Genomic DNA, 21,386 nt, shown 5'->3' with positions numbered 1-21,386 from the left:
TCACTGAAATACTAAAAATACTACAGTGTTCTTCCCTAAAACAGCTTTTATGTTTCCTCTTCCTGATACTAATTAAAAGGTGAGCATATACACAGGATCCTTACAGAAATATAGTGGTCTGTAACAGCAGTCCAAAGACATTGGTTTTAGCAAGAATAGTGAAGAGAAGAAAATCTGGAGGTGTCAGGGAGTGCTGTTTGGGTTGGTTTGTTTTTATTCTTCTGTGTGATACAGCAAAGTTTTGAACAGCAGATGGCAGCCAAGAAATTTCCTGGTTTAATTTTACGTTTGGTTTCCAAGTGTATTAAGGAAGATGGGTTTATTACCACAGAAGAATATCAGGAAATAAATCCACTCTAGGTACTTCATTAAATCTAATTTTTATACAGGCATTGTGTTAGACTTGCTCTTATTTTCTCCATCCCAGACTATGGATTTTTTCAGCTATGAATACATAATATTTATACAAATGCAGCGTGGGGGCAAGAAGAAAGATGCCTCCAAGACAGAAAGTGGTCACTCAGTATTTTCACCATTTCTGCATGGTGTGGTCTTTGTTCTCTCGGATCCTTTCCACATCTATGAAGTATGTACGTTTGTAAGTTACTATTATTATTCTTGCTGGCAACTATTTACTCGTTCTAGGGCCTGTTAATGCAAAGTGCTGAGCTCCTTAATTCTCTTGCACTGTAGAGGTCTGAGAGCATTCAAATGTACAAATACTGTGTTCTTTACTCCCTTTGGAGTAAAGGGAGTATTTCTGTACACATACTGTGTTCTTTACTCCCTATATCCTTGATGACCTTGGTAAAAGGATTTTTTGTTTGTTTTATGGTTCCTCATTTGCTGATTTTAGAAACTACAGCAATAGAAAGCATCATCTAACTGGACAACCAAAACTGGCTCACATACCCCAAAATGGAGTAGTTAGATTTTATCCTGGTAAGGTATGGAATGGTTAGAGCAGCAAAACATATCACCTCTGGTATCATACTGGTATACCAGGTATGCGTTGGACAAAATACTCTAACCTATGGGCTAGGCTGGAACTAAAACTATTTGCTCAGGCCATTAAGGTCATTGGAGATGTTTGGTCATGGATACCGGATTCTCTGTTGCTTCTTAAAAATATGCCTTCCTTCGTGCCATTCTGTGCACAAAAGCTTTCTAGCTGTGGCAAGGCTGCATTATCCCCTTCCACAGATGCTCAACCAAATATGCTGCCCTCCCTGATGGTCTGAAATTGTTGTTACACTTTAGCTTTCATAACTGACTTCTTTGGAGAAAAAATGGAGGTTAAAGCTTTAATAGTACAATTAAGATGACTTAATCTCTTCCTTTTCTTAGCCGAACAATGCAGGAAGGACCCTGACATTTCTTTCCAAGTCTGAAACAATTCCATTATTCTTCAGGATTTGTGAAATGACTGTTTAAATATAAGTGATATGGGATTAAGTAACTCTTGCATTTTGCATGTGTTTGTGAATTTAAGACTGATAGCTGCTAACAGTAAGTGTGATAAATTGAGAAGTGCAGAGAGCACTGGTGATGAGGATATCGACATCCACTCAGGTAAGGCTTTGGTGCTATAAACTGAGTTGTGTAAGCATAAACCAAAAGGATTTGAGCAGAAAGTATCAGTGATAAATAGTATAGTTTAAAAAATACTGGGCACATTAAATGTCTGTGGAGCTGGAAAGACTATTGAGAGTAGAAACAAAATTTCATTGTATTTCTTGTTTGTATACAGACTTCAATAACTAATTTTCATGCTGTGATTTGATAGGGCACAGTCTTGTGCTGTGGAGAGCTAATCACAGTTTATGAGGAGGAACATGTCTGAAAAACATGGCATTAGTCTCATCTCTACTACAGTGAACAAGGGCCTGATTATTATGGAAAGCAGCCAGTGCATAAACAATGATGATCTCTGACATCTTAATATGCAGGAACATTTCTGAGCTTGAATAAGAAATGTGTTCCTAAGGCTAACTGTGGGTGGATCTATGTCATCTAAACCCCTAACCTTGGTGATTTTAACAGACTATAATATTGAAAATAAAATGGTCATAGTTTTGTTTGCTATTTAAAAGGTCAGAAAACAACCTGTATTTTATCTTCCCACTTTGAGATTTCTGATTACTTTCTATGTAACAAATATTCCAAATATTATGGAAGATATTCAAAGGTAAAAGTTGACCTGGTCTTTAAGCTTTCTCTGGGCTTCAGCCTTGGTCCTCTCAGCTTGTACCTGTGCACACCGGCACATGTACACACATGTCCTGCTTAGTAAATTACTTAAGGATAATCTAAATAATGCATTTGAAAGTTCTGAAATACTTCAAAAATGTTTCGGTAACTTTGGGTTACCTTTGTGATTCACTTTGATGCTGTTAAGGATGCTATAATCTTGAGAGGGTCTTCAGGTACTCAGGTGTCACCAAAGAAACCCAGCAATTCTGGATCAGTCTGAAAGTAAATTATCTGCCTCAAATAGGAAAAAAGTTTGAGGAAATTATGAAAAAGTGTTAGTTGCTGTTTCAAGAAAATCTTGAATTTTCATCTGGAATAGAAGCCCCACATTACTGGACAGAGACACTGCAAATGATGAACATGACCACCTGACACAGGACTGGAAGAATATGTTTTCACTATTTATTCTTTTGTTACAATACTTTCAGAAATGTGTAAATTTGCTGCACTAAAGCAAATCCAACCACCAATCGTATCACTGGACCTGTATCTCGAAGAAAAAAATTAAAGTAGTCATTTGCTATGTCTTACCTGTATGAGTAGAGATGAAGCAGTATTCCAAAACAGGCTGCTTCCTTACCTGCCTTGTATCCAAGTCTTCCTGATTTTTGTGTATTATTCTCTCCATTGTTGTTAAATCTCCCATTTTTCTTAGTCTGGAGTCTTGCCAACTTTTCATCTGCAGTGATTTGTCCTGGATTCAGAGTCCTACCCAAATAATTGAGCAAGATAAGTCTTTGGATCAACATCTATGCTTAAGTCAAGTTTTCACTTTTCCTACATTCTCAGTTACTGTTTGGGACTGATGCTGTGTAAACTCCATCCTGGGAAGTTAAATAGAGATTTATCAGAAGGTACTGTCAGTGAGTAAAGTGGGAGAAGGTAAGATATGGTCACAATAGAAGATAAATTAAATGACCATGGCCATGAAGAGATGGTGATGATGAAGGAGAAGAAGTAACTTGTTAGGATTGTGGAGAAAACGTGAGAATGCTATGTCATGTTCTCTGTGCATCAGTTCCTTACAATACTGCTTTTAGGTGAAAGAAGGTTAAATATTTAATCTTGGGCTGATGGTGTAGGAGCCTGAACCTCACAATGCTCAACAGATAATCAGATGCAATAGAGAGTAATATACCTGAAAGGTGCCTTTATGAGGCAATGAAAGCAACTGCTGAGCACCGATTTTTAAAAGAGAATCCCTAAAGTAAGAGTATCTCCTTAAGAAGAAAGGAAAATACAAAAAGAAACAGCGAGAAAACAGTTTTCATGGGAAATACTGCATAAGACAGAATTTGCCAGAGACTGACTGGTACTTGATGGATTTATTAAAAAATCACAAGTCTATGACTGACAAAACCACTGTAGAACTGGTGTTCTGACTCAGGAATTCTACTTTGCTTCTCAGATGATCAATAAATATTGATTTGGTTTAGAAATATGATCTGCCTACTTGCATCTTAACAGCTGATTGATAGCAAGTTGTTTTCAAAGGATTTAGTCTTCATTTAGAGTAGGGTTGGGCCATGAGACTAAACTCCTTTGGCACAAACACATGAACATACTGTATATGAGAACATATGGCTTTTCAAACTTGCATAGCAGTTTTTCCTATAGAGTTTCACCAAAGCCTGTCAACAATTTATTACACGCTGAATCAGTATCTTGTTTATTTACATCTACATTGATGCCAGCAAATGTTCCTAGGTGATGTGGGAATCTACTGTTAAACTGTTAGAGCAGCCTCTGGCCTGCCTTACCTCATGACAATTAGCACTTACCAATAATTAATTCCTGGGCGTGTTTAGGGAGTTAATGTAGACCAGGGACTGTTCTCCATAAGAAGGAAGTTCCCATCTCCTATATTGGAGGATGGAAGTGGAAGGGTGCTGCAGTAGTACTACAGGACAGTGATGGTGTCTCAGCCAGACAGCAGTCTCGAGCACATTTAAATTACTGATACAGATGTAGTCTTCAAAAATTCGAGTATTTGAGGAAAGGAGAGGGACCTGTAAAGGAGAATTAATTTCAAATTTCTCCCCCCTTTTTTTTGCCAAAACTAAATTGTATTGTTTAGTGTTTTCTCAAGTTTGTGGTATCCACAACCTGAGAGAAGTAGAATAGTCTTTGTTTTCACCATTTAAAAAATTTATATTAACCTGAAAAGTTAAAGTAACCTATTACGTATGCAGGGGAGCCAGTGCGAGCACTGCTGAAAGGCAGAACCATCTAATGTAGAAGTCCAGTGCATCAGACAATGATAGCTATTAAAATTACATTTTCTACTCATGCTCAGTAAGAAATTTAGAAAACAGCATCTATCCTTCCTCTTTACACAACTGTGCACTTCTAAAGCAGGTGCTTTTGGAAGGGAGAAGAAGAGAGGGGATGGGATGGGATGGGATGGGATGGGATGGGATGGGATGGGATGGGATGGGATGGGATGGGATGGGATGGGATGGGATGGGATGGGATGGGATGGGATGGGATGGGATGGGATGGGATGGAGAGGGGGGAGTTGAAGTAATTTTTCTCAAGGCCTTTGACATACAAAGCCCCAAAGTTTAGCTCGTGTGTATGTAAAACTGCAGTTGTGAACGAACTTCAGTGAAAACTCTAATTTCACATTAGTGCTGCAAATATTATAGTGCTTGAAAATTTGCTTGTCAACATGGATGCTTGTCTTTGTATCTTTACTAACATAATTTAAATATTTTTAGCATTGAATCTTTAATAAAAATAGCATATGAGTCTTACATATCACAATACAGTGTTAGTCACATTAGGCTTAATTTAAATGTAAAGAAAACCCTTTTAAAGAAATAATGAATTAGACTTTTCAAAATATTAATTATGGTGATGTTTAAATATTTGCATTTAAGCTAATCACATTTGGTTTTAAATAGAGAAGAACATTAATCAAGGAATGCATATTAGCCATCATGTTTTGATTAACAACATAAAAAATGCCTTGAAGTCAAACTGCATTTTAAGTTCTTTGGTTTAGACTAGAAGCTGATTATCAATAGTGCTAAAAAGAAGCTAAAAATCAAAATATATTCTGCCTCTAATTCCTTATGTAGCTTTTCTTGTCTGTCCTAGGTCCTTTCAAGGCAAAGGTATAATAGTTCATGTGTTTTTCTGACTGATAAAAGAGAAAAAACCCTCATCTTGTTTTGTGTTACTTAAAATGCAAGTGCTATTTTTTCAATTCTCACAGCAGACCAGTATTCCTGCAGTGGTCTGCTAATAAGCTCACTAGTGAGTTCTGCTGAAATTCACTTCTGTTTGAACCTGCCCTTGATGCTGGGCTGTCAGATGGAGCGTGTTTATGAGGCAGATAATGATGTTTGCAGTGGAGAACATGTAAGTATATATGTGGGCACACAAGTGAGTATGCATATGTATTAACGTTGCTGTAGAGTGGTTGTCTAAAGGAAATAAGAAACAGACAGAAAGAAATACTGTTGTTTCTAAGACCACTTAGTACAATGTACTGGACGAGCTCTCTGGCCAGGCTTTTTTTTTCGTCTAGGCCTTCAAAGTGGCTAGAATTTGGGAGCACTTGTTTTAAGAACATAATTTTTTTGATGCATCTGGTTTGTCAAATCAACCAACTTGAGAAATTTCCTCCTCTTCCTCTGGTTGCTCATTTCTGCTTCCATTTTGCTGTTGTTGTTCTAATAGCTTTACTGATGCTATTGTTTGTGGGGCACAGTCCTAAAAACTTCCTAGGCACATGAGGCATTGAGTTAGCTGTGCTGCAAGGTCTGAAGCATAAAGAACAGCTCAGATCCATGTACTGCCAGAGCATTTGTGTAACTGCACCACCCAGCATCGGTGAGTGGGTTGTGTGTTGTGCTGAGCAGAACTGTGAGTCTTGGTTCTGAGACTGGGCTTCTGAGGCTGTGGATGTAATATGTTAGACTAGTCCTTTAACATCCTAAAAGGCACGCTATAGGAAGATGTTGCTACTTCTTTCCAGTAAAGAATATGAATACTGTATGTTTACTCTTGTTTCTGCAGTCCTATATAGGGATCTCTTTACACTGCATTTGCTTATGAACATGCCACTTAGTCAAGATTTGCTAATTTGGTCTTCTACGAAGCAAATGATAAACACTTTTAGGTGCTGTGGGATTTAAACAAAACTAAAAATTTCTTTTTTCTTTTGTTTCACATAAGCAAAAAATCACCTTTGACTAGTGAAATACAGCACCCATGTGAAAAGCCAGCTCTGTAACAGTGAGACATGGTTCTAGTGAGGATGATTGTATATTTGGGATTAAAATGCAGAGGATGAAATTTTGTTTCCTGAATTTGTTCCCAAAAGATTAGCAAATATTTAAGTGCTTACATAAAGGACATTAAAATCATACTTTTTACTTTAAATTTCAGATGAGCTTACTGTGTTGATATTCCAGTGTTTTTATTAATAATAAACACATTTAATAAAAATAACCTAAAAATATTTGAACTCTAGTATATATACTCACAATTTGGAACTATAAAAATTCAAAATACATCTGAGATCAAATCCTGATCAGTAAACATAAAGTTTTTCAGGTTTCTTAAATATCAGCCTCATGAGAATGAGCAGCTGCCTCAGCAAAATAGCGTGCCTTGTGTTCTTGACAGTGGCTTGCGAGTGCTGGAGGATGGCTGTGTGGGTGGGTGATGATGTCAATGTCTGCGTGAAACTCTCGCATCTGCCTGTTTGCTTTTCAGTTCTGAAGGAGAGGCATTAAGTTTTTGCTATACAGGTTTTCTTCCACAAGGTTGGACCGAGATTTGGGTCGCCAGTAGTGTTGCCTCTCATAATGTACATCAGGCAAAGATTTCTTTTGGGGGGGAACATTCATGGTAATTGTGCAGTAGTCCCAGGATCTCACATTAAAGTCAAGATCTACTGACTGATATTACTGTTCTTTATTATCAAATCAATGGGAGCATCTGAAAAACAAATACCATATGCTTGAAAGTATCGTAAAATGTGAATTCTTGCAGTTGGTCACAGTCAGATATGTATAGCTTTAGATTTGGGTTTATTAAATCCATCGAGCACTAAAGGACGGAGGCATTCATACGGGTATGTGGGAGCTGTTCACTCTGAAAAGTGACTCAGAAGCCAACTTGGGGATGTAATTCTGAGATTGAATTCCAGTTCTGTCATTAATTGAACAAATGCAGGACATGCTCAGATAAAAGTTGAGAAGATAAGTTACTTCCTTTTTTGCCTATGTTAGGACTGCAAGATTGGTGTTTTTAGGTATGTAATACTGTGGTTTCACAGTTCAGGACCTAAAAAACTGGTCCATGGTGGAGGAGTTCAAGGACAAGATTATTGTAGCTGCTCTGTTCTGGCAACTCTGAAACAAAAATCTGATGGGTTTTTTATTCTCTAAAGGATGAATTCAGGAAAATACTAAGAACTGGCATGTACACAAGGCTGGGCTTAGTTAACACGGTAGTCCCATCTAACTGTACTGTCCATGAAAGTTAACAGGACTCTGGTTGGAGCTATGACCTCAAAATAATGTACAAAAACATGAGCTGTATTTCATCAATGTGTGGCTTCTTTCTGTATAAAGCATTTTAAGTACAGAGCCTCTAATCTGGTCAGAGTAGAGAGGAAAGGGTTGATACCACTAGTTAGGAGAAGCATGATCTGCAGTCACACAGCATGTTCATAGAGTTTGGAATTAAGAACTATGGATTAACATGTGCCCCTCTATAGACAGGGTTTCTTCCTCTCCATGTCTTCCCCCTAGTTTTCCCTCTCCTTGCCTGATAAATGCAGGTGCTTACTTAAGAAGATGTTTAGACGAGAGCCGTAGACACTGAAGAATGAAGATCCCTTTGAGATGTTTGTTCGTTTTACTCATGCGTGTCCCTTATAGCATTTACATAACTGGTTCCAGTATCACTTTTTCAGTAAAATCTCATCTGGCATAGCAATAATTTTTCAGATTTTTTGCAGAACTGAAACAAATCTTTTGACATTATGGTCAAAAGGCAGTTTAGCCAACTGGGTGACTCTGGGGTTTTCCTCCCACAGTAAAAATAGCTTAAACTGATTCAAGTAAACCTCTGATAGTCCAGTCAAGGAAATACATTGTATATGATACTTCTCAAATGTTTTCAGTGGATGTAACTCTGTTGAAGTCAATTTGAGCCAACTCAGTATCTGACCAGAACATATTGCGGAATGACAGATAAAATCAAAATCTTTATGTCTCCAGGTCTAGATTAGCTTTTCAGCAGTGCTTCAAGTCAGTTCAATTCTCTTTTCACCCAGCATTTTTCTGCACCGAAATAGATTAATCTGCAAATTTGCAGTTTATTAGCTGAATGTGTATTTCAGACTTCTTGTTACATGGCACTGTCTAGCTGCATCTTATTTTTCAGTCCTTTGTCATAAATAAATGGACAGTTATGGTTGGACTACTTACTTATGAAGTATAGAAAGTCTTTATTTTTTTATAGTTTTTATGGATAAGTATCCATTTGCATATACGCTTTTAACTCCCATTTGCAAACTAAAATTAAAAAATTAGCTTAGCTCCTGCTGAGGCCTATGCAACTTGGCTGTTAATCTTACCAGAGCTCAGGCTTTTCCTCTGGAGAGCAGAATTAGTAAAAAACTGGTACAATTTGAATTGTAATATTCTTCTCCCTTGTAAGTTTGGATCATGCTCTCAATGCCAGTACAATCGTTGAACTACTTACAAGAGAACGTGTGTTTCAGTACTGAGCTTTTATTTGTACTATTGGATATTAAAACATAATAAGAGGCAGTGACTCCAGTGGCATTTTACCTATACTGAGCCATGGCTATATCTAATAATGATCCTGACTACTTTGTCCATTTGATTTAAAGACCTGCCTCAGGGCACTGGCACCTCTGCAGTAGATGCATTGCATGCCACGTATAATAGAGATAAAAAGAAATTGGTACTTCCTATAATTTTAACCTGGATGCCTCAGGTGTGTAAGTTATTTTGTTGTAATGTGTGCACACATAAAATTGTAAGGAAATATCTTCACTTGCTCCTCTCAGTAAGAACATATGCAGCAACTTCTTGTTTTCCCCTCTTTAACCATTATGGTCTGCATTCATTGTGGTATCAAGACTTAAGAGAAAATACACAGTGGTTTAAATTGTTTTTCCTTTTATAGTACCCAAGCTGCTAAGTGCCTGGGATTGACTTTATCAGTAATTGGAAAATATTGTAGAGTTTCTAATTTACAAAATTTAGGATAATGTTAGAGAAGTCAGCTAATGGTCATCTACAGTCAAATATTTTCCAAATGTAGAAACTTTGTTGGTAATAAAAGCAAAACGAAACAAAAACCCCACAAAAAACCTTTCAGATTTTTGTTTTATACACTCATCTTTGTCTAAAAGCCTTTAGCAGTATGACTATGTAGTTAGCATTTGGTGTTATTTGCTAAGAAAGTTATTTGAGTAAATTTAGATACAACATTACATAAGTGATATTTATAATTTATATTGGTGCTGGAACTATTTGTAGTCATGTAGCTTTGACTTTCCAGTACACTTGTCACACATATCTAAAAGAGAATGATATAATTTCTTTAACTGCATCATTATGGTTAAAGCAACAAAATTTGTAAGCTTGAAGTGGCCCTCAGACACAGTTTACAGGTCTGCTGCTTACCAAAAACTTCCAGTAGTGACATCAATGAGAGTTGAAGCTTCTGCATTTGTTTTTTTAGCTTAAGAGAAAAAAAGAGAAAGAAGTAGGTATAAGAAAGAAAATCAAAGCATCTATTTTTGATGCTAGGATTTTGCATGTGCCTTGGTTTTGGCACCTTCAGAACTGACTGTGTATGAAGTGTACGTGACAGCTTTAAAACTCAGATAAGCAAAGTACAGAAATACAGGAATTTGAACACAACCCCTTCCAACTTACATTTACAGCTGTTTTTCACAATAAGAAACATACATAGCTATGTGCATATATATATAAAAAATACTGCTGCAACTGTACAGTGGGTCTACTAAATGTCATGCTCATAGATGAAGAGAAAGCAAAATTTTATATGTATATATATTTTTTTTTAGTTTATTTTTTTAGTTTATGGAGTATTTTGTAAGTTTAGGACTCCTTCACAGCAATTAATGCAACCACACTAGGGTAGCTGGTGATGGTGTGTACCAGTTTACATAGTAGAATTTCAGTGCAAGGAGTCTTCATGGAAAATGTTATTATATTCTCCAGCTGAATTTGAATGAATACAACTGCATTTGTTTCTTCCTGAGAGGCATTTAACTCCTGTTGCAAAGGTTAATGAAGTACTGCTCATCATTTCTGCAGCAGCTCTCATAGCATCTTCCTCTTCCAGCTAGAGTCCTACTGCAGATCAAGCATCTTCTTGGATATGAGAAGGAAAGTACTTACATCTAAACTTAAGAACTTGATGTTTGAGCAAATAAGCTGTCATTGTACTTGTTACTTCTGCTCATTATCTGTACATATTCTTTAGAAAATGGACTCTCATGTGGCCATCATGTTCTTTATGTCTCCGTGTGTCACACAGACCCACACTTACTCCTATGCCACCTGAGAAGCATAAAAACATGACAGCGAGGTCATAGAGAATTGTATTTGCCATGAAGAAAAATAAAAAACCATACTAGATTTCAGGCTTCTTTTTTTCCCCTAGCAGTCAAAAACTACTTCAGAAATAATTGTAAAAATTTACATTTCTGGTGATGCCACAGTAAATGAACTTTAGGTCATGCTGGTTTGATTTGTTGGGGTCTTTTTGGGGTTTTGGGGTTTTTTTCTCCCTGTTTGTTTGGCAGTTGCTCATAGGTTAGTTTTCTTCCCTTGTCTTAGGACTTCAGCTACAGTAGACATATAGAAATGATGAAATGATGAAAATTGAGAGTAAATAAATATTTTTAAAAACTAAATCCTGTTTTTAGTGTAAGTAATTGAATGTGCCTCTTCTTTTTCTTACAGAACGGTTTACACAGTATGGCCCTAAAAACCTTAGACAAGCCTGGAATAAGTAAGTATTTTTTTTTAATTGCATTTTTGACTCTTCAAGGATACGATTCATGACAAGTTGAAGTTATCATAGCTAACTTAAAATGGCTCTATTCTTTTCAAATAAAACAGATTTGTATTGCCAATTACCTGTAAATAGCGAGAAACTTCATAGCATCGTATTTTCTTCTTGGGGATGTTAGTTGACAAGTGTATTGAGCTCATGGAGAGATGCTCTGTTATTGCTTTGGGGTTTCAGTTTTGAATCTTTTTTTCTCTGTTCATCTATAACAATTAAGAAACTTTTAAAGAATATATTGCTAATCAACTTTTGAGTGTTGTTTCCACATAATCATGCCCTGTCGCCAGGTCCATCTGGTCATACTATGTTATATCTTAATTATCATGAATGAAAAAAGGTCATGTGAATTCACCATGCTTTTTTTTTTTTTCTTTCAATGTTTCCTTATTTTTTCACATTTACATTAGATGGGCATTGATACACAGGTTTTATGTTCAAAATACAGATAAACCAGGGATGCCTATCCAATCATCTGTATAAAGGTTACTACTAGAAAATTTCTCAGCATGTGTAGAATATTGTAAACAGGATATTTGGACCTCACTGTCTTGAACAACTAACATGTTTTATATTTTGAGAAAGCCTACAGAGTTTGAGTTGGATGAGCAGGATCACAGCTATGTCAACAATTTGTCATGCCAGAAAAATTGTTAGAATTTTTCTACTCTCTTTTGACCAAAATTTTTTGCAAAAAGGCTAAGCCTTTGCTGCACCAGCATTGCTGGTTTTTTTCTGGTACTAATTCAAAATTTTATTTTTGCCTCTAACTGGGTGTCTTGTTGGTAGTTAACCAGGGAGTTCAAGAGATGAATCAGCAGGAAACTAAAAGATCTCTAAGTTCACCACTGAAATTGAAGATACAAAATGTTTTGGTGAAGGAGCTTCCTTGCTATAAAGAAAGAAATTTATTGATATGAGTAGAAATCCAAATCCTTTTTCTATATATTAACTTATTAGCAATGAAGTGTGTCTACAAATGCAAAATCCATAGCATGGTCATTTGTACGAGGTGTGTTTAGGTTTATACTCACTTTGCCATTCTGTTATTTTTTCTCTATCTGCTCCTTCCCAAATCAATTCTAACTGAAACACAAAGGTATTTTTCATTTAAAAAAAACCCCAATGACTTTTGAAATTGTGGTTGACTGAACAAGGAGAAATCTCTTAAGGTAGCAAGATTATTGTTAAAATTAGGTGTTAGTTGTTGGATGTGATACCATTGATGTTCATCCTTTGAGTCTAAACTTGTATTTCTGCAGTGCCAGGGATCTTTCATGACCTTGTAGCTCACTTTGCAGTACTACTGGATCCTCCATGGTTAGCAGTAACTTCCTAATTCCTGCAATGAGCATTTCTATGTTTTACCAGCAGTTAAACTGTTAAAATATACAGTTATGTATTAATAAGTACAATAATGGGTTTGAATTTGAAAAGTTGCTGTCTTGTATTTCCTTCAAGAACATTACAGGAAATTTCTGTTTTCATATAATAGATTAAAAAAAAAAAGAAAAACAACCCGTTTGCTTAAAACAAAGCCTCGGTTACTCAGATTTCCTAATTGACACAAGTTGTGATCACATCACAGGCTGACTCAAATAAAACCATAGTTTCTTAAATTCTAAGAAACCTCTTCAAAAATATTTATACATTTTCTATGCTCTGTGCATAAAGGATTTGCAATTTTTCAGCATAAATGAAGGGACTGAAAGACTGAAAGCAATGACAACACATAGAGTTCAGTGCTTCATTTGTGTAGTTCTACTATAATAGGAAATATTCAGTGCCTCAAAATTATAAATGATTCACATTTGAAATATAAAGGATTTTCTCTTTTTCTAGTGTAAATCTTTATCTGTGTGCTGTATTAGAGTGCTGTTGCTTGCACAGCTGTGGTTAAGGATGCATAAACATTTCTGTTTAAGATATCATATTCCCAAGAGTTTATAATTCAGCTGTAAAACTTAACACATGGATAGACCGATTCATTCTAGAAATTTTCTTTCTTTCTTATGGTGTTTCAAAAAGCAGCAATCTCTTAAAAAAAAATCCTTTTTAGCTTCCTGTTTTAATTTGTTGAAGATTGTTGATGACACAAAATATGTCTCATTTAGAATTGTTTTAAGGGTAGTTGGCAATAAACATGAGACCCTTGTGGAGAAAAACATACAGCCTTTTATTTTTAAATATGTATTGGTTTTGTTACAGAGTTACTTCCTCTCAACATCTTAGTACCTTAGAAAGACATACCTTTTTTGGAAGGATTTACGTGTATGCTTAAGATGTTCTCCTGTTACTGCATTTTATAGGGGAGGTGTTGAGATAGAACAAAATTTAAGAATTTTTCACACAGAAATTGCCATAGGAACTGTACCACAGAGCACAACATTGAACTTCATGCTCCCAGACTGGAAGAGTACACTTTTAATTTTCTAAACACAATGAAACTTTCACCATCTACTGTTTCATCTTTCAGGCACAGGCTGGCCCTTTATCTTGTTTATATATATATGTGTGTGTTTAAGGTCCTGGCATGGAAGGGTGAGAATGTGGGTTTAGAAGCCTTCAAAGAGACTTTTACCTCAAAATTTGTGTTATAATTCAATTTATATAAGGGGAAGTTACTAGAAGGAAGAATAATACGCTTTTAACATCTACAGAGCCAGCTTCATGTCTGTAAGGTAGATGGAAAAGAGGCAAAAAAATCCAACCCCAAACTTCTGAAAAAGCCACAAATGGTAGTCTGGAAGCAAAATAATTGCACCTGACCAACTGTGCCAGCTTCTACAAGATGTGAATTTTAAAGGCAAAGGAAGACAATGGAACAATATTGGACACAAGCCAATAGCTCTTTAATTCCCACTCTAATTGGAAATTAGCTAAAAGTATGGAATTTAACAGCAATGACAAAGTGAAACCCAGCAGGCTCATTATTTAAGTCAGATCCCTAAAATTCTTAAAATAGAATTGGTCAACATTAGAGGCGACTTCTGTGAAGTGTTTGAGGGAAATAATGTCACTCTCACAGTGAATTAAATTCTTTGGAGACTTCAACACCAAATTCCTTTACTGGCTGTCAAATTACTGAAAGATTATAGAGAGTATTTACTAGATAAGATGGGGTCTACAAATTTTGTAGAAATGCTTATAAAGTTAGGAAACAAAAGTTGCATTGACGTTTGCTTCTGTCTAGTGAGAAGCTTCACCTACACAGCATGACCTAACATACTGTGGAATGTAATTATAAAATGCTGGTCTAAAAAGAACTAAGATGTGGTAATCTGATCTTCCTATAGAGACCATAATGAATTATATTTTCACCTTTTTTCCTGAACTTTTCTGTTCAATTATCTCCACACAATAAAAAACAAGAACAGCTCTGCCTTCAGAATGCAATGCAACCTCTTTCAATTTGCAAAAGCTTCTCCACAATAATAAACCCTTACAGAAGAATAACAAAAGAGAACTAATTATCCTTGTGTATATTTGGTAGGATATAAAAAGCTTTTTCAGATCCTTCTGTCATAATGGGTTGTATTGTGAGAAATTAGGTTGGAAAGAAAAGGTGCAGTTGAAAACTAATTCTGCTCTGCATAAATAGGACTACTACTTCATAATTCCCCAACATGGCTGTATTTATTATATAAATATCACTTTATTCTCACATCAAATCCCACTGCTGGGGATTTCTTCCTTTAACAAGATGGCCTCTGTGCTTGAGGCCTCCCTTCCTGAGGCCAGGGTGTTTAAAAGTTGCATTCCAGGATGGACTGGCCTATTTTGGGACTGTTACTCAGTGAAAACTTCCTGAAGAAAGCAAAGTGAGTGAATAGAGACAAATCCATGCATTTTGAGTCTGTATTTCATTTCAAGCATGGTACAGACTATGGAGTTGCTTAAAGCAGAGACTTGGAAAGTCTTTTTGGTTTGGGGTTCTGTTGTTTGGTTTTTTTAAGAAAATCTTTGTTTTAGTGGGATTTTGGCTAAAGAAAAAGCACTTTTCTAATTGTCGCTTTTATCCCTTCACCTCTTGTCCCTTCACCAGCATTACTCATTGTAACTTAGTCTGTCATTCCACTGAAGGAATACTCAAGCTCTCTAGCACAGTAGAAACAAAGAGCTTTAGTGTTGTCATTGCAGAAACCTTTCTGATGGATAAATCCGACAAATAAGGATTTCAAGCAGTACTGAGCAGAGGTGGGCTGGCTGTATGCTCTGTGTGCAGTGTGAGCACATCGCAGGGGTGTGGGGGCTGGCCCCTCACTTGCGGCCAGGAGGGATCAGGGATCACGCTGGGGGAGCAAGGATGGAAACTGGACACAAAATGAGAAGATTTTTTAGAAGTATTCGTGATTTAGAGGCTTATAAACCTGCTCCCAATGGTTTGCAGTGATACTGCTGCACTGAAAAAAAAGCCATTTTGGATTTCCCGGGTTTTTTTTCCTATTTCCCACAAATACCTCGTTTCCTGAGGGACCTTAGGAATCACGTCACGACAACACCTGTGTTAACCTGCGGCAAACACGAGCAGCCGTTCCGGTCTCTCCTGTCCGTGAGCGCGGCAAACCCGCTGCCCGCGCCAGGGGGCAGCGCCGGGCGGGCTGGGCGCCAGTGTTTCCCGACACCGCTTTTTCTCGTTTATTTCACTGCTCGTTGGGGTTTATTAAATTAATTTCAGGGTGGTGGAGGCCGCCTGTTTGCACTGAAGTGCCCTTTTTTGTGCCCGCTTAGCTCTGTTTTCTGTGTGCGCGGCACCAGGAGGGGCTCGGCTGCGGGCGGCGGGGCTGAGCCCCGCGCGCTGCGGGCTTCGTCAGCTCTGTGGTGAGGAATTACAGGATACTGATTGAAACCAAAGACCGAGGAGGATCTCTAGAGTTTCTCTATCCTCTCGCCAAGCTGAAAAATCCTTTCTGATTTATATTCGAATCTTCCTTTCAAATTGGAGCAACCGTAAAATGCTAAAATGTTACACCTTTTAGGGAGAAGATTATTCCTAACAGACCTCATTGATAGAATATTTATCCTGACATTTAATTTATTTTTACTTTATTCTAAATTCCCCCTCTTTTGTGTTGCTAAGCTTTAAGTATTGTGTTACATCCTCTTGGCCCAGTTAAAAATACTAGTAAGCCTCCTAAACTCAACAACAAAAACCCTTGTCTTTTTTTTTTTTTTTTTAGAGTACCAATAACTCTATGCTGTTTCGTTAGTAAAATTACATTGTTACTGTCCTGTATCTTTCCCATCCATGACAGCCATGAAAATACAGCTCAAATGTATATGGATGGTCTTTGTTGTCTTCTGCAACATTTAATTCAGTATCTGGCATTGGACTAGATTTTGTTGGCACTATTATCTCTGGACCTATCCATATTCAGGGTGGTTTTTCCCTGGAAGTAATTGTTTGTAGCTTTCTATGCTCTATCTTGTTTGTAGATTTTGCCCACATATCTCATTTCTATTAACTTCTTTTTACCAAATTATTTTTCTTTTATGCTGTTTTCAGCATTTAGTGTCGTCCAAAAGTTGAATCAGTATGCAGTGTATCCCTTAGTCTAGGTCATTAATAAAGATGTTAAATAAAACTGTGACTAACGCTAATCCCTCTGGGACACAGCTGGACACTTCTCTTCCAACTCAGTACATTGCCATCATCATTACCCTTTACTTATGGTCTGTCAGCCAGTTTTCAGTCTATGAGATGGTGTATCACATCCCAGATCTTCAGAGTTTGTCCACAGAGCAAGATTTTTTAATAGAAATGGCATCAAACGTAGTCTCTTCTTGTTTTGTTCCACCAATGATTATGCCCATTTTAAAAAAAAATAATTTGTCTGATGTCTTATTCATGAGTCACCTCTTCTTTTGATTGCCATTGTTGTCTTATTCTTTTCTGAAGTCTAATTTTGCTTCCATGCTGTCTCTTTTGTTTCTTCTGTATTTTACTTCTTATTCTGTGTCAATGCCCAACAAATATTTCCAAGATTCTATTATTTGAAAACCAGAAAGGAATTATGTGCATACATTTATATTTTTTTAAGTCTAGTACAATACTGTAGAATGCAGAGCAAAACTAGATAATGTTACATAAACTTAGCTACAGTAACAAACCTATTAAGAGGAATGAGGAAAGAGAACTAAGTATTCTTGTGTAGATTTCCTGGAAAGACTTTTAAAAGGTGCCTTACATTTGTTTGCTATCCTCACTAGTTCCTTAAGAATTCCTTAAGATATTGAGACATATATCAGATAGACATGTTTATTTGGTTTTTCCAGGTATGATTTTTTTCAATGTATGTTCTTCATTAATGTTTTTGAGTACTTTCTGATCAACTCTTCAGATGTTTCCAGTTTTTCTTTCTCCTTATGCATTTCTGCGTGCCAATGTTTTATTAACTTCTCAGAATTATGTTTTTAGTTACTCATATGTTGCAACAGTGTCTGTGTTCATGTCTTGGTTTGAAGTCTAATACTTTCTGATTGGAGGCACCAGGCATCAATATATAGTCACATTCCAAATTCTACCCTTTTGCTGGAGTTCTGTACTGTTGGCTTTTCTGCTGAGATCTCTCTTTTCCAGATAATGACATTGCTCACAAAATTGAATCTCTGAGATGTGTTTTAAAAATATTTGGTTTAGGAATTGAAGACATACTGTGAAGGCAGTAATATAAGTGAAGTAGACCTTACTGCTGGGTCTTTCATTATTTGTATGTAGCCGTTAAAGGCAAGAGTTTTCTAAACGGAGAGTCAAAATGATAGGCACCTTGAGAACTGGGTTGGCATTCAAAAGTGCTTACTGCTAAGCAACTGCTGTTGTTGTCCATGGTTTGATATTATCCTCTGCTGTTTGTCTTGTATTACAGATAATTTTTCTTTAACTGAATAGTTTCTTTGATTATCATCTTAGGATTTCAGAAATGTAGATAATTTTGATAAATGGTGCGGGCAGGCAGTAAGTATAATAATATGAATAATGCTACTGAGTTTTGTCACCACTGCAGGTAGTTTAAACCAGTCTCAAAACCCATGTCGTTTGGCTCAGTTGCCAGCTGGAGACTTACAGACAGCAGTTAAGATTTCTGTAGTGATACAAACATCAGAATTATCTTAGGTAAATACTTATTTTACTTTCTTTTATGATGATTTCATGTGGGGGTTTCAGCGTGATTGTGACCACCACCTTTTCTGTGGTAGGATCACAGGTATTCAAGTATTGCTGTTTATGAGCAACTCCTGTGACCGTCTCTCAAAATTCATTCAAGAAAATCACTTCCTTTCCTGCATTTTTGGTTGTGTTGCTTCATGTATCTGCCTCCAGATTTCTGACTTCTTGCCTGCCACATAGGACAGAGAAACAGGAATCTTTATTTTTTCATGAGGGTTTTTTTTTTCAATTAGTGATGCAGAAACACATAACATTGTAGGAGACTAATGAAAACAGTGATTTCTTTCAGAATTTGAAATTATTTGCTAGCCAAACAGTTTTATAATTGAATTTTGTGATTTCTTTAAATGACCTAGCTTAGACAATTTTAAGCTACTGGTAGAGAATTTGTGAAAGATGTTGGGTGTAAACAGGTCACCATGTATGTACGTTCATTGCCTGCTTGACCTGCGTCAAAATAGGAAGATAGGAGACTATAATCCTTGCTGATGCAATAAAACAGAGACGTTAGATTATGTATCTTCAGCAACACATTGTGAATAACAAGCCTCAGTACAGGGCTGGTGCACCTGTTATTGCTGGAGGGCAAAGAGGCAAGTGGTTCCAAAGGGAACTGACCTTTTTCTTTCAGGCATTGAGTCAATCCCTTATCCTAAGGCACACATTCTGCGTTAAAATTATTATAACTCTCCTGATATTAGGCTGAACAACAGCCTCTGGTGAAAATCTATGGAAAAAAACCATGAAAAATATTGTGGTGATGGTAGTTTGTCTATTGTTTTTAATTAAGTCTTTGTAGGAAATATATTCTGTAATTTTGAAAGACATCACTAAATTCTTCTCTGATAAAAATGAATTTAATTAAAGTTTAAAATAAAATTTTGAAATCTTGTTTGCCTGAATTAACAGCTCATAAGATAGCAAAATGTAAACAACAATGTTTATCAGTGAATGTGATAAAAAATCCTTTTAAATTCTGTAATGTATAATACAGTGTGTATCAACTGGCTGCTACCTCAGCTGAATTTCTATCTGTAAGATCTGATTTACAAATAGACAACTTTCTGTTAAATTATTCACATCTCATAATAATTGATGTAACAGAGTTGATCTTATGCTGGTGCATATTTGATCATAAATTCAATGAAAACAGCCACCATCTTTGTGATGTTTGTCCAGCTAAATCCTTCAGTGAATAAAATAATAAAGATGCCAGCTGTGTTTGTTTTGTGATCACTGCTGCAAAAGAAGGCTGAAAATACAAATGAATAAAAGACCTAATTTTTCATGTTGGATTTATAAACTTAAAATCTTAGTGCAAAGAATTTAAATTGAAAAAACTAAATTTTTACTTCTGTCACATTCTCATAAAATTATTGTTTGCTTTTTTTGTTCCTATTGTTTAAGAATCCAGAATATTTTTTAAATATTGATATTACTTGGATCCAAAATTACTAAATGTTAAGGAAATCTTGCAAAAATATATGAAATTTATGGTTTTCTCTCTGACATCATTGCATGTTCACCATCATTTTTGCATTGCTTCTTTGGTTAGATTTTTATAGCAGTCTTAAAGCTCTGTTTACTACTGTATATTGTTATTGTGCTTCAAACTTGATTTCACCACCCCGACATCAAAAAATCATGCTCCCGATTATTACTGGCCTTCCTTCAGAATTATGACTTCTGCAGAATACTGTTATATTCCTTTTATTTCTTTCCTATTTGATCCTTAGAGTGCCCTTGAGTCAAACTTGTTTCGCCAACTATGAGGGCATAAATTTTCCTGAGATGTTGACAGATAGTGTTTCGTGAATATCATTTTTCTATCAGCTACAACCTACATCTATACTGCTAACTAAAGCAGAGCCAGGGACTATCTTCTGGCCCCGAGGCCATGTGGCAGACCTTGGCTACAGCTATGCTAAGTAACACTTGGGTGTGCATCTCCTGTGGGCTTTATGTGGTCCCCAGGCAGCTGCAGATGCAGTTATTATTTCAGGGTTGTTCAGCATTAGATTTTTAAATCAAAATTTCCAGAATTACATAAGACCCATGTTGCAGACTGTAGGAATTGTGCTTTCTAGCATAATATATTTCATGCCTTCCTTGTAGGAGCCTAGTACCTGCTGCCTTTCAGGAATGGTGCCTGGCATGAGTTATTCCCTAAACTGTGTCTAGAAGTGGGTTTGGAGCATGCTAGCTGGTGTAGGCAAAAATAATCCAGGGTCAGTGTGGACATTCAGTGGTTGAGCAATCTCCCCAGCCCTGCTTAATTTGGCAATATAGGCTTTAAGAGAGAGATTCTTACTATTCCCTGTGCACACTTGAGCATATTCCCAGTCAAGTTTCCTACTCTCATTGTAATGCTAGTCTTCTTTGTCACTTAGGCCTGAAGCCTTAGGGAAGCTTTTTATCTTTCTTTTCCTATCCCATGCATCCAGAATGTTATATACATTTTACAATATTGTTTTATTTCCAGCTTTTCCAAGATACTTTTTTTGTCTTCCCCAACCAACTCTGCCACTCTGATCTTGATTATTATAATATAATTCTTGTGTTCACTCCTGATCAACATCCTTCTTCAGATCATACAAAAAGCAACCAGTAAATTCAGTTTATTTTTGTGTATTGTTCAGCTCTTATCCGAACACTGGCCATTTCACTCCCTCGTTTTGAGCTCCTTCTTATCCTTTTCAAAATCTCCATAATTTTACCTCTTCCTCTCTTCCTTCACAAAACCATGTATTTGCTCCTATTCCCTATTTTTATGTCAGTGATCCCTTTCTTATATTTAAGCGTTCTCCTGTACCCTAGATAACTCAGGCAGACTCATAACTGCTGCCTTCCTTTCTGGGAATCAGAG

General features: G+C 36.5%; 1 protein-coding gene across 4 annotated transcripts in view; it reads left to right on the top strand.

Moving 5' to 3' along the window:
• The window catches only part of CDK14 (cyclin dependent kinase 14), a 345,123-nt gene that overhangs the window by 215,383 nt on the left and 108,354 nt on the right, over window positions 1-21,386 (top strand). For all 4 annotated transcript variants that reach the window (XM_064677983.1, XM_064677973.1, XM_064678003.1 and 1 more), the window contains one exon: window positions 11,247-11,295. In XM_064677983.1, the coding sequence (XP_064534053.1) occupies window positions 11,247-11,295 (49 nt within the window). The remainder of the gene's footprint in view (window positions 1-11,246; window positions 11,296-21,386) is intronic.

This window comes from Pseudopipra pipra, chromosome 1 (assembly GCF_036250125.1).
Source record: "Pseudopipra pipra isolate bDixPip1 chromosome 1, bDixPip1.hap1, whole genome shotgun sequence".
Lineage (NCBI taxonomy): Eukaryota > Metazoa > Chordata > Aves > Passeriformes > Pipridae > Pseudopipra > Pseudopipra pipra.
This window is presented reverse-complemented; position numbering and strand designations above follow the sequence as displayed.